The sequence below is a fragment of the Neomonachus schauinslandi genome, chromosome 3 (assembly GCF_002201575.2).
Source record: "Neomonachus schauinslandi chromosome 3, ASM220157v2, whole genome shotgun sequence".
NCBI lineage: Eukaryota > Metazoa > Chordata > Mammalia > Carnivora > Phocidae > Neomonachus > Neomonachus schauinslandi.
In genome coordinates this window covers 165,116,050-165,130,514 of record NC_058405.1, presented here as the reverse complement: position 1 = coordinate 165,130,514, position 14,465 = coordinate 165,116,050, and the positions used below count along the sequence as shown (strand labels likewise).

Below are 14,465 nucleotides of genomic sequence, written 5' to 3'. Positions count from 1 at the left end.
TATTAGGGATAGATGTATTTTTCTGGCCCAGTGAAAACTTTAATGTCAAAAACTTGAGTCTTGCTAAGCTACTCAGATAATTTAATTTTCAAAACAACTTTTTGGTCACTTTGTAGTGTGTGTTTTTTCCTTCCCCATGCGACTGTAAATAAGTAACCTGAATACACAATAGGGAAGAGAGGAGTGTTTACCTTTCCATACAAAAAATGTTGACTCTTCAGCCTGAGCAGTATGTTCTGAAATGAACTGTATTATGCTTTAGAATTACGAAAGGTACAATAGTAACTTGGTTTTGTCAGTATATGTTTTTGATATTGTGAGACTTTTTTCACCTAATTATGGGAGGACAGATAGCAAGATCTTGTTAAACTTGTCCTTTAAAAATCCTTTTTTTGTTTGTTTGTCTTCATTTCAGCATCTAAAGTATATTATCATGTTTTTATTAAACTTCTTCAGTATTGTAAATATTAAACCACTCCATGGTGCATCCGGAAGCATCAGCATATGCTATCCATAGCTATCATTAATAATCATCTTCCAGTTCCTAATGCTTTCAAAGCACATTTTTAAAATAGAGAAAAGGCAGTCTATAGATGTTCATTCTCTCCCCCAGTCGCTGCTTGAACTCAATTATGTCTGCATAGCATAGAGCTTGTGTAGAGTCAGAGAGGAGCTTAGCAGTCATCAGCCCATCACTCCCACCCCCTGACATACACCCCCTCTCTCCCCCCTCCCCAGGGAAGCAGGCATCCCCACTCAACACCACAGCCGTAGCTCCTGGGAGATGCGGGCTGTTGAATCCCAGTACTGTCCGCTTTCTGCCTCTCCTTGTCCTCATAACACTAACCTCAAATTTGAGGGAATGCACAAACTAACCTTAGGAGGGCAAAAGACTATACCACGTACCCTTAACTAGTCTCACTTCTGGTGATGGTTGGTGGTAGGATGGTGGGGAGAGGTTCTCAACAAAAATAATGGGAAGAATTTTGTGAACTTTCGATGAGAAAGCAGGAAAAGATAGTGTTTAACAAGCAGTAATTCATGTGGAAAACAGAACTGTGGGAATCTCCTTTTATAAAACCAATAATAGACTGACTTGCAAGTCACCAGCCAATGACTGATTCAAAGACAACATTGGAAGCCACTAACTTGAGCTGACTTAAATTGAAAAATCTAGTTTGGCCTTGAGAGGTGGGGAGCTGAAGTATATTAAAGCCCTTCTTTAAGAGGAGTTAACACTTTTTTCTAGAAAGAATCCTTGATGGTGGAGAGAAAGGAAATTTAAATTAAAAGACTTAGCTGGAAAGCAGCTCACATCAATGATTTGAAAGAAAATTTTCAGAATTGAGAATGAGAAGAGATAGGCAAATTTTCCTTGGCAGTGGGGAAGATGTGGGGGCAGGGTGGAAGGGTGAGGGGGATAGTGAGGCCTGAGGTAACCTCAGGGGGAACATGGTTTTCATACAATGCTTGAAAGAGGCACCAGCCAAGAGTCTTAGGGACAGAAATGAATGTCAAAGCAGCAAGTAAGAAAGATGACTTTTCCTTCCTTCAGCTTCCCTGACAATGTAGTTAAGGTCTCCTGTTTTAAAAGAGAGAGACCTAATCAGGGGAACCTTAGTATTTAGAAAGTACCTAAGAGCATTACTTAACCCTTCTCCCCACCTCACCTAACCCTACCCACAAGGTTCATACTTCAGTTTTTCTCCCTGAGGGGTCTGGAGAGCTTACCCAGGCCACCGTTCAGAGAAATGAAGGAGAAAAGCCTTAGTTACTAGTTAGCATAGCACTTTGCTAACCAGACCTAAGCTAAAGGCTCCCGTTGGCTTTCCCCAGTGAGCGACTACGTTACTGCCTTTGAGAATTTCCTTTACTGATAGACTAGCATCTAGCCTTCTCTACCCTGTTCCTGTCTTAGGAACATCCATGTTCAAGGACAGAACATTTTCAGTGACTGCGAGATGTCTTACATGTCTGTTTATTGCTTGTGTACATAGATAGCATAACTAGTTTTCTTAGTATGATTATCAGTTCTATCCAATTTTTACTCATATGCAGAGTAAAAATGTTCTAAATAATGTTTGCACTGAATGAAAGGGACTGTTAAACATGCATTGTTCGTCACATCTTCCTTTGTTCAGTGATAATGTATACCATGTTTTAAGTAAGTATTGCAGTTATTTTCCCAAGGTAATACATCTCAGTTCCTGCAAAGTAGGATAATTTTAATTACTAAGAGTGTATACATTATTAAATTCATTGTATCATGTTTCCTAATTTTATAAACATGTAAACAGGCTATTAGTTTACCTTACCAAATTTATACAATACCTTTATCACTACATAAAGATAAAAAAAATCAAAAAGTCAAATATCTAAAGCTAGGATTAGTACTTGACCACCTGAGATGTTTACACAGGTGCTTTTCATTTTAGATAAACCTTATAAATTACACTATAAATTTTTTAAATTAGTTGATTATATACATTTCAAAAAATTTTTTTATTTAACATTCAGATGGGTGGCAGCAAACTTTCCTCATTATTCAATGTAGAATTTGACCTCTCAAGTTGTTTACATGAAGGGAGACTGTTTTCATTAGATATAAAAATGTATTATATACTACGCAGTATAGTGCTGGCATGGGAACAGACAGATCAACGGAACATGATTTCAGAAATAACGCAAATAGACCCAAGTAATATGGGAATTTAGTACATGATAAAGGTGCACAGCAAATTAGCAAAACAAAAGATGGAACATTCCTTAAAAGAAACTGGGAACTAGACAGCCATTTGGAGACAGAAAAATAATGCCGGATTTAACATACTCTTTATATCAGGATCAATTCCAGATGGATCAAATATTTTGATATAAAAATAAAACCCATAAAGTGCTAGAAGAAAAGATGGGTGAATATTTTTATAATCTTAAGTGGGGAAGGTCTTTCTAAGCTTGACACAAACCCAGAAGCCATGGAAGCAAAATGCTTTTAAATATATTTTTAAAAAGTTAAATGGTGCTCTGCGGTAGCGCGCGGTCTTTGTCGGCTTCCACCATGGCGTACCGTGGCCAGGGCCAAAAAGTGCAGAAGGTGATGGTTCAGCCCATCAACCTCATCTTCAGATACTTGCAAAATAGATCTCGAATTCAGGTGTGGCTTTATGAGCAAGTGAACATGAGAATAGAGGGCTGTATCATTGGTTTTGATGAGTACATGAACCTCGTATTAGATGATGCCGAAGAGATTCATTCTAAAACAAAGTCAAGAAAACAACTGGGTCGGATCATGCCTTTTAGCATGATAATATTACCCTCCTCCAGAGTGTCTCCAACTAGAAATGATCTGTGAAGTGAGAAATTCTTGAGAAGGCCATGTAGTTTGTTTTTTTAGATGTCCTTTGTTGTGAGTGTAGTTCTAAAACATTTGTTCGTGTTATTTTGATTACCTTTATGTTATTACCAGAGGACAATAAATGCGGTGGGATTGCTTTTATTTAAAAAAAAAAAAAGTTAAATGCTTAAAGATCTGTAAAGACAAACGTAAACAGGAAACTTGGAAAGGCATTTTTAACACATTTAACAAAGTATTAATTAATTTCCTGAATATAAAAAATATTCAAAACTCAGCAAGTAAAAGTCATTAGACAATGGGCAAAGGACATGAACTGATTTACTGAAAAAATATGCAAATGGCCAATATCTGAATAGCTTAATATCACATCTAATTCAAGAAAGTAAAATGAGGTTCTTACCTATCAGCTATGAGAAAATGTTAAAAGATATGAAATGCAAATCCCAATATTAAAACATTAATTAATACCACTTTTCATTTTCATTTTGCAAAGTCCATATTTTTGTTCTAAGTATTTACAACAGTGCTGTCTAATATGTTAGCCCTGCTGTCTTTGGAGACAATTGGCCCAGAGCGGCAGTTTTCAAACTTCCATATTCATCAAAATTCTCTGGAGGGCTTGTTCAAACACAGGTTGCCAGATCCCACCCTAGAATTTATGATGCAGTAAGTCTGGAGTGGCACCCAATAATTTTCATTTCTAACAAATTCTCTGGTGATGCTGGTCTGGCTGGTCCAGGGACCACACTTTGAAAACCACTGGCCCAGAACACATTGAGTATTAGAAAATTATGTGATATCATCTCGTTAAGAGAATTGTATTGGTGCGAGGAGACAAATTAGGGGAGCAATCTAAAGTAATGAGAAAACACTTTGGGTCTTTCATGTGACTGTCTTTCTCCTTCTAAATTTGTATCACTAACTCATTCCTAAGCAATCAGTCATGTTCATAAATTTAGATATGATTTACCTTCTGAATTTTCTGCATTGTACCCATCCCCGAAAATGTCTTTATCTCCTCTCACCAATACAATTCTCTTAATGAGATGATAGAGTATTAATGAGAAGTTCTTGTCACCATCCACAAATTAGCAAGGAGCATTTATTAAGCATTGGCATGAAAGATAATGTGATTTACTGCTCCCAATGGGATAGCAAAATTAACAAATGAATTAATTAACCCTTGTTTACATTCTCTTTCAAAGCCAAGGTTTTAAGTAAAGCTTTTGTCAAAGCTATTAACTGAGCTTGGTTTACAAACTAAAAGTGCAAGACTTGTGAAAGCCAAAGGCTTTGTGGTCTGCAATCAGGGAAAAACTCTTCCTTAATTAACTCTGGGGATGAAAAGGTAAATAAAAAGATCACTGCAGGGCATACCAATTGTTCTTCCCATGATTTGAGTCTTAGCAAGTATTTGAGAGGGTGCTGAATAACCGAAAGGACCACAGGGCTAGTAACAGGGGAAAGAGAGCCAGATTTCAAGTCCGAAGACTGGAATCAAGGCCAGAGTCGATCACACACTTACCAGTTTGGGGACCTGAGAAGCCACCAGTTACTTTATTTTATTACCTTATTTTATTTTATCCATTTACTGACTGACCGACTTATTAAAGATGGGAAAACAAATAGTACCTAGCAAAGAGAGGTATTGTAAGGATAATTTCTATAAAAACAGGGGCAAAAGGCATACAGATGTTACCTAATTTAAATGTCCAACATTGATCTGGGCTGTACTTGCATTTACCATTCAGAACCATTGGAATAGCTTTACACGCTAGCACATACACACCTACATCTGCCAGACATTTGGCCAAAGGAGCTAGAGCTTTTCCAGTCTCGTACAATTCCAATCAAACTGTATGGATACCTTTTTGCCCCCCACCTCCCTACCCCCAGCCAAAAAAAGAAAAAAAAAAACCCACAATGAATAATCCCAAATGTAGTCCATTTCTCACTCTGCAAGGAGCCACAACAGTTCCGTAATCCAACATTCCCAGACCCTTTGCTCTCTCCCTCCCCATTCCACTTGCTTCCCCTGGGGCCGAAGAGAGGGACATCTGGAGTGTGTGGATTCTAGTAATCCTGGCTCAAGGCTTCACTGGCAGAGGCTGTGAAACTTGGACTATCCCCAGCCATCAGCACGTTACTGAAATTGTGTGTAACCTTTCGTCATTTTAACCCTGTGCCCCCGCAAAAGAAAGCATCTGTTCAACTATATCATATTTAACTCATTTTCCCTTAGCGTGTTTAGTGCCATGTTCTGTGTGTTCTTCTAAAGAGCACACATACCTGTGTACCTGCAGTAAGTACCTACATAGCACAGATGTACATACGCATACACCTTATGTGATCTCCCACTGAAGCAAACTATAAGTTATTGGCTTATATTCACTCACTCACACAATAACAGGAGAAAACACCAACCCAAAACATTCAAATAACCAGGCCCCAATAACTACCTCCCTTAGCTAAGAGATTTCAATAATCATCTTGGTTTCTTGGAAAAACCAGTAATAGCTGGTGGCTCTGTGGGGTGCCTTACATAGTAGCCATCCGACCAACCGCACTTGCATGCCTGATCGCGTGCCCTGATTTCTGCACCCCGCCCTAGTCGCTGTGGGCTCGGCAGAGTGGAAATCAGCCAAAGCTCTGCCCTGCTCTGCAGGCCTGTCCTTCCACTTGTCAGAGATCCAGCCAAACTCAAGGCTGACTTTCAATCTAATGAAATATCTGAGGTCATTGCCTGAGCCAAAAATAAAAATGCAGCAGGAGAAGAATCCAGCATGAGCAGAGCAGAAGCATTTCAGTGACCTCAACTTGGGGCAGGGGCCTTTAGCAGCTTCCTGTGACCCGCCTCTGCGCAGCTAGAATCTGGAAGACACAGACAAAGCCATCGAGCCTGTCTCTAATTGGTCTCACATCATCAGCATTCCAGAAGAGGAAACTGTCCACAGCCAGGAATTCTTGCCGCTTTGCCATATTTGAGAAGCAACCCTTGTCCCCTGCACATAGGTAGTTCTGTCCGTTTGCAGCAGGTATGTTTTCTTGGTTTTGAGAGCTGGAAGAAGACCATCGTGTCTGTGGCTATTAGATTTCTAGGGTATGTACCTCTCTGTCACTTGCCATAGGTCAGTAAGCTAATGTTTATAGGTCAAAGACTGTTCATAAAATGTACAGTCTCATGTGATGGTGCCTTTACTAAGAGAATGAGATCTGCGCTGCCCCCACCCCCACACAGTGGTGGGGCTATGTCCCCGCCCCGAGCCCTAGGAAGGGGACCGGTTTGCCAGCGCACACGTGGACAGTTCATGGCACTGCCCCCTAGAGCTTCTGAAGAAACACACCTAGAGTTCCTTCGTCCTCATCCCACGTCGTATGGTGTACGTGGTGCTGATGTGCATACGGGTCACTCCAGTGTATCTGTCCCAGTGGTTAAAACACAATTTCTTCCACATAGGACGATCCATGACTGCCACCTCTAGCCAGCCCCCATACCACCCCCAAAATAAAAACCCCACAACACTGAACCATTCTGGGTTTTTTCTTGGGGAGAGAGGATGCTGATGAGGGTTGGGAAAATCCTTAGAAAGGAATCCTTAATGTTTAATTGAGATGTTCTGAGAAGGAGGCAGAGTCAGCTCCTTTTGGCCAAATTCCTGATAACCAGAGCTGTATGTACTAGTCTGTAAGCTGTTTCATGGTTTGATTAATCAGTGCAAATAAATAAAATTTAAAGTAGTGCTCTTCACTTTAAGGATCCTCCCATTCAGTCCCAGCTTGTCAGTTTGAGACTTTCCAAGGAGTGGCCAGCAAGGCTGTATTCCCACTCATCCATCCACAGACTTTGGGGCAAGAAAATGTGGAAAGAGAAGGGTAAAACCCAGAGTAGTTTTACCCTTCCCCTGCCGTCCCCCTCCCTCTTGCACAAAATCTGCAAGTTGGAAGGAACCTTAGATAATCCAACCTTCCCTTTTACTTCTGTGGAGAACAAGAGGTTCAGGGATGAAGTAACTTACCCAAGGGCCCAGGGACAATGGGGCCAACCTGAGCCAAGAACTCAGGGCTCTTCACTTCACTGGAGCCCTCCTCTCTGCAGTAAGTGGCCTTGTTAATATTTTCTGGTCTCCTTTTCATTGGAGATGTTGCTGAAACCTAACTGCTTCCCAGTTACATAAAAGCAATTTGTTTTGTGGGGCAAGTACAAGTTTTTGGTTTAGATTTGCTAGATGGCCTACATAGGACATGAAGAAGTAAAGAACACCACAGAGAAACAGCCCAGATGTTCTTGGCCATAGAGCAAATACATGCAACTGAGGGTCAACCACCAAGATGGCTTTTGAGGAAGACTAAAAAATCAGAGTGAGCTGATAGAAAGTTAAGGGTTACTAAGCAATGCACAGAATTGTGTCATGGGTATTGACTTCTTATATGATGTTTTAAATTAATTTTCAAAACCACGGGATTGTTAATGCCTGTGAGTTTCAGCTATTTTAACTGAATGATGTATTAAATATATATATATTTGTGAAAATGAAATGAATAAGTAACACTATGTTGGACCCTCTTGGTTGGTATAAGCCTGCAGTTGACGCTTGGAAATTCCACCCAGGGAGGGCACTGTTTAAAGTACCCCCTGGGTACTCCCTCTATGATGCCTTCTCCAGATGGATTAGGTCAGCGTTTCTCAACTGGGATGATCTCCCTGGCCCTCCCAGGGGACATTTGGACTTTTGGCAGTGTCTAGAAACACCATTGATTGTCACAACTTGGGGGAAGGGATTGTGACCAGCATCCTGTGGGTAGAGGCCGGGGATGCTGCTGAACATCTTGCAGTGCACAGGGCAGCCCCCCACAACAGAGAACCATCTGGCCCCAAACGCCAACAGTGCCAAGGTTGAGATCCCTGGATTCAGTGAAGCAATGGACGTTTTCAGGAAAAACCCATAGGATGGCTTTGGTCAATAGCAAATGTCTCCCTGTAGTTGCATTCTCTGGGACACTGGAAAGGAGGACATAGGTCTTTGTTCTCTGTGGTGTACAGCAACAACCGGAAGGCAACGAAACTGCTGATTGCTGGGAGCGGGGAACTCAGAAATGAAGATGAAACTGGCTGGCTTTCATTTGATTTATCACTCGGGAACACTGAAGGGCATTTCTCTTTCATTATCTGCTGCAATTTTCTACATGGATGATTGCATTGGTAGATTAACCTTATATATAAGATATGTTCCTGAAAAGTTGTTTGTAAAATCATATTTTAAATACAGTCAGAAAATTCAGTAAACACTAAGGGGCCAGCGAACTCTTTTAAAGTGAAAGGGCCTTTTAAATAATATTCTCAAAGAGGAGCATGCCTACATATTGCATTTTTTAATGCAAATACTTTATTTTTCCTGCACATTTTTCTTACGAAGCTCCATAACTTTTACGTAAGAAACAGTTTCTCTTCCTCCTTCCTTTTCCTGACCTTATTCTTTTCATTTAAAAAAAAAAAAAAATCAGGGGGAAAGTTAACAATAGACTGTCTGAATTTGGGAAGGTCATTGATCAGTCTGTCCGTTATACAGTTCAAACGATGACTGCTGGCTTACAAATGGTTAGAAAATAGGACTTGGTTACATTCTGAAATCATTAATTTTTTATCTCAGACTTTTTTTCAGTTACTGACCTTTGGCTAGAAAGAGCAGGTGTACTCGGCCCCTCCGTCACCTCGGGAATGCTTGTTGCACCAGAAATCCCCAGTAAGACTCAACCTCTTCACCGGAGCAGGGTGTGGGGGTGCTGGTATCAGCAGAGATAAGGGAGTGGTGCTGAAGGAACCCCATGGTTTTCTCCTTATCAATCACTGCCCTAGGGCAACATCCCTAGGTGTATAAATCACTAACTCAGCAGGGCAAAGGGGGCAGGAAGGAGGAAATTTACTTGATAAGGCTACGATTAGTGTCACTTCAGTGACAAGAGGGTAGAGAGGTGTGACCCAGGGAGGACAGAGCCATTGCCACTGGGGAGGAGCTGGCCCAAACGAGAGGCAGGAGGAGACCTGGGTCTGACCTTCAGCCCCCTGGCAGGAGGGAGGGGCCGAGGGCAGGGAGATGCTAGAGAAGATTCTGCCACTGTCGACTCTCCTGACCAGCGTGGCTCCAGCATCAAGAAGGCAGGTACTAGAGTCACCGTGAAAGGTGGTGTCACACCCACCTGCTCATTCCACAGACGGCCCCCCATTTTTGTCCCACAGAACCCCAGGGAGTAGGAAAGAGGTCACTGCGAGCAGCATTTTACAGACGAGGAGACCAGAGTACCAAGAAAGTCAGTGACTTGCCCATAGTCACTCAAAGAAAGGGTTGTGATTGGAACAGGAGTCTTCTGACTGAAAGGCCTGCATTCCCGTCCAGGATGGCACATTCCCCCCACTCGGATGACCAGGCTTCGGTGGGAGCCGTGGCTGGGCTGTCAGGAGTTCCGGGTTCTAGTCACAACCTGTCTAACTCACTGGGTCCTCATGAGACAATCACTAAGCCTTCTTAGAGTCTCAGTCTTCTTATCTATGCCAAGAGGGGGTTGATCAAGATGTCCTCAGGTCACGGTGGTGACGTCGGTGCAGTCAGACTGCAGGAAGCGTCACTGGAAGACACCAGGAGGCGCTGCTCACCCTGGAAGGCGCAGACTTTGCTGCATTACTGTGCCAGGTACTCCGCTACACGCTTTATTTGTGATTCCCGTTGAGCCTCACAAGACCTCTCTGAGGGGCATGTTAAGATAAGGTGACTGAAGCTCAGAGAGGTCAAGTGACTTGCACCAGATCACTGTCACAGACTGCTTAGGCTGTCCTACAAAATACCACAGACCGGGGGACTCCAACAACAGACACTTAATTGTTCACGGTTCTGGAAGCTGGGAGTCCCAGATCAAGATCCAGCAGGGCATGGTTTCCGGTGAGAGCTTCCTTCGTGGCTTGCAGACGGCCACCTTCTTGCTGTGCTCCTCACATGGCCTTTCCGCTGGGTACACACAGTGGGGAGAAAGAGAGAGAGCCCTCTGATGTCTCTTCTTATAAGGGCACTAATCCTATCAGGTCAGGGCCCACCCTTATGATCTGATTTAACCTTAATTCCTAAAACCCCTATCTCCAAATGCAGTGTCACTTGGGGTTAGGGCTTCAACATCAGCATTTGGTGGCAGGGTGGGGAGCTGGCCACACAATTCAGCCCATAGCAGTCATGCAGCCAGAAAGTGATTTGAGGGTGGGATTTGAAGTCAGGCCATGTCACCCTATTCCTGGTTTCATAACTACCACTATGATTTACTTGCCCAGAGAGCTGAGCTTGGGCAGAGACTGCTGGCTACAGTGAAGCTTCTGTCTTTTGGTCTCTCAGCTGATCAATACGCCCTTCCTCCCCACCTCACCCCACTCCCCGCGTCTCTCGCTCCCTGGGTACAAAGATGGGTGGGAGGATCCTCCTTTCACCAAACTTTCTGAATCCTGAATGGTGCCAGGGCTAAGTCAGTGGCACGCTAGGGAATGGTGCCCCAAAGACTGACCTATGTGCAGGAAGCCCAGGTTCCTAGAGGAAAACCAACAGAAGCCCAAGCTGAGCCCTGAGGACTGCTTCCTGCAGAGTCATCTTCGAGCCCAGCCTAGTGCTGGACCCTCCAGGGACTGCTGCTGGTTGAACTAATTCCCTGGGCTCCTGAGATGAGGGAGTAGTTGCTTGTCACTCCCGAATGGCAGGATGGGCACCGTAATCCGCACTGGCCAGCCACCTCTTGGGGCAGCCATAGTTGCGCTTGTCAGTTCCTCATTATTAAAGACTTTGCCATAAAAACAAGCTATTTGGACTCTTGTACAGGCTTCCACCAAGCCAGGCAACAAACTAGTCATCCACCTGGAATGCCTCCTCTCTATAAATTACAGTATCTGAGTGTTTTCTTTAAAAACTTTTCTTTTCCCCACTTTCTCATGCTTTACTGTTCCCACTTGTGTTATAAAGGTGGGCTTACAGTGGTGGGGGTTTTCCCAATTTTTAAAAAACTCCAAAGGACAATAGACCTAAGGATAACATTCAGAAAATGAAAATGTGTCATTTTATCTGTCCAAACTGTTAAATGAGGGCAAGCAGTAACGGGGACCCACTCAGTCCCTGTTTACAGAAGTGGGGAGCAACATTTTCACTGCGGTCACGCTGGGGTTGGTGTTCAGAGCACTTGCGGTCGGTGAAACACCTCACTCCCGTTCTCTGTCACTTCACCCCAGGGCCCATGGAGGGGAAACTTCCAGAGCTCTGGCCACTGTCACCATGATCACACCATTGCTAGTTGATTGCTGACCCCTCTCCGCTGTAAGCCATAAGCCTTGCCCCAGCCAGTTCTAATCAGGGAAAAAAAAAAAATTCAACCTTGAGCATCTTGGAAAAGGGAAGAGCCCATTTCTGTGAGTCCTCTCTCTTCCCGGTGGCAGGGCTCGCCAGAATAAACGTTGTCCTCTGAGCGGCACAGAGGCCCCTGGGTTTTAGGTGCTTGTGTCCTGCTTCTTCCCATCTTGTTCATCATCTCCGTGGTTGGTTTTTGCAGGTGTGAAAGCTGTGGAGCCGTTTTCCATTCTGAGTGCAAAGAGAAGTCCGTCCCCTGCCCAAGGTGTGTCCGCAGGGAGCTGCAGAAGAAGCAGAAATCTTTCTGGCGGAGGCTGAACATGGACGAGAGCCTGGAGGAGGCTTGCAACATGTTCGAGCTGTCCTATCAGAACACCTGAGTCAGCAGGGGCCTGAGGCCAGGGATTGACCTCTGGCTGATGCAGCAGCCGGCAGCTTCCCAGCTAGCCCGTTCGATCCCTTTGGAAGAAAAGGATGTCTCATCTTCAACTAGACATAGATGTAGATTTACATACATATCCACACTTCCCAATACGTCCTTATGTATGTTCTGTGTAAATCGCTGTCCAAAAGGTCCAGGAAGCCTCTGTGGCTCAAAAAACTACCAACAGAGGCTTCAAAAAAAAAAAAAAAAAACCACTACCAATAGCTGAATTACACTTAGCCATGAATTTCAGCAGTTCACTCCCAAGCAAAACGTGGTTTACACACAATGCTTTATAGGTCAGACTTTTTTTTTTCCCTTTTTTTTTGGCTCTCAGGGGCCATTTTATTACACAGGACACAGGAGGAAGCTTTTCCTACAGAACCACAGAACTTCGGGTTATTTTTGTGTTATTTATTTTTAGCAGAGGACGAAGTAACTGAGGCAAGCACTCATCATCGTTTGTTTCAGAACACAGGAACGATGCCTGGATCATCCCAGGACCCCGTGTCCCTGACGCCGTCACCTCAGTTTCTACCACTCAGGTGGGGATCACTTAAGCCAAGCCGAATGGCTTAGAGATGAGGCGTGTGCGCTTCCTCTGACAGAAAGCATGCACCCCCTACTTTATGAGGAGAGCCCCTTCTGGTTTTGAGGTTGATCTCAGGTTTTTTCCTGGAAAAAAGACCTCCGAGACCAATGAGTACGTGTGGGTCCGTTTGCTGGTACGAATCCCAGCGCCCCCTAATGACGTGGCACCCCACCACAGTCGGTGGAAAACCTAGCTCTCTGAAGAGCAGTTTTCCCCTGTTTCATGGGTAATATTTATGATGTTGTAATGGTGCCGGCCTGAGGAAATTTCCTGCGATTGTGGTTAAATGCATGGGTGTGGAGACTGGTGGAGATGGTGCGTACATGCTATGAGATGGTCTTCAGTTTCTTTTCACAGAATCTTGTGTAGGCATTTCCTACCTTAATTATTTTAAATGCTTTGTTTCTCATTGTTCTTCATTGCACTTTCATTTGGACCTTTAATTTGTCAATTTAACCACTTCCACTTTCACGTTTTTAAAATTGTTCACAAAATCAAAGTAACATGGGACTTCAAAACACCCACACTAGACTATTAAGAAAATACCAAACTTACAAATATAATGAATTCAGTGTAATAATATTGTTTGAATAAATATATAGACACACACACATATAATTGCCACCTTAAAGTGAAACAGAATGTGCTAAAATCATATCGTAGGAATAGGAACTATAACGAATTGCTTCACCACTTGGCCGAGTAGGGGGCCCCCACTGCAGCACCCCCACAGCAGTGGCTGTGGCCAAAATGTCAGGTAGGACGGCGCTGGAAATCATGGCTCCGGTGCTCCCACCAGAACTCCTCCCAGAACAGAAAGATACACTGATATTGAAACAATTTTCAGCAGACTATGTGAGAAGACTGTGTATGTTTCCACTGAGCAGATGCCTCCATGCCTTCCTGGTTTGGTAGTTTCACTACTGTTAGGATCTAGAGCATCAGTGACTCACAAAGTACAGGATACGTTTAACCCCCTTGCCACTTTCCCCCCAACACCTTGCTCCCTCCAGATCCTGACTCTTGATACCTCTGTCCATTTAGAGGCGAGACATTTCAGACACACTTGTGCAGACTGCCAGTTCCTTGGGCCCCGGACCACACGCTTCATTTATTTTCCAATTCTACAGCAGCTGTGACCAAGCGCATAAAAACTTGCCAAAAGGCCAAGGCCCCCCTCACGAGGAGACCTTACGGAGCCTTTTATTCTTGGAAAAACAGGTTGACTTTTCCCCCACCCCAGTTATAGAGAATGTTGCACACAAAAGATAAAGGGTGGAAAATCTCAAACAAGCACTTGGCACACAGGCAAACAAATTTGATCCTCTCCTCCTTTTTCCTCCCCTTCGTGAAACACAGTATTTATATTTTCCAGCCTCAGAGAAGATAGCAGAACATGATCTTTCACAAGAGAATTATAGACCTGCTTATTATAAAACAGATGTGCTTCGATGGCAAAGTGCCTTTTCCCTCCGCCCCCAGCTCCCTGTCACCATAGCTTACTTCTGCCTTCGCCGTAATTAATGTATCCGTGATCCCGACTGTCAGCGAGGCTGTCCCCAGCACGCTGCGTTTGGAGCCCTGAAGTGCAGACCCCCCCTCCTCCCCATCCAGCACACTTGCTGTACGTTCAGAACTTCCTGCCCCCCCTCACAGGCCGAGGGGGTGAGATTCTGGATCCCTGTTCTAAAGGCCTTTGTCTTCACGGGTGCCCGCGTAGAGGGTCCT

The 14,465-nt window shown here is 43.8% G+C and overlaps 1 protein-coding gene and 1 pseudogene across 2 annotated transcripts in view; both read left to right on the top strand.

Moving 5' to 3' along the window:
• The window catches only part of PLEKHM3 (pleckstrin homology domain containing M3), a 153,761-nt gene extending 140,957 nt beyond the window's left edge, over positions 1–12,804 (top strand). The window contains exons 7-8 of one of the 2 annotated variants that reach the window (XM_021702781.1): positions 11,924–11,986; positions 12,570–12,804. In XM_021702781.1, coding sequence (XP_021558456.1) covers positions 11,924–11,986; positions 12,570–12,588 — 82 coding nt within the window. In that variant the 3' untranslated portion in view covers positions 12,589–12,804. Of the gene's footprint in view, positions 1–11,923; positions 12,362–12,569 lie in introns of those variants that run through there. The other variant, XM_021702780.2, reaches the window with a different exon arrangement.
• LOC110591841 lies at positions 3,029–3,496 on the top strand (annotated as a pseudogene).
• Positions 12,805–14,465: the final 1,661 nt, after the last annotated feature.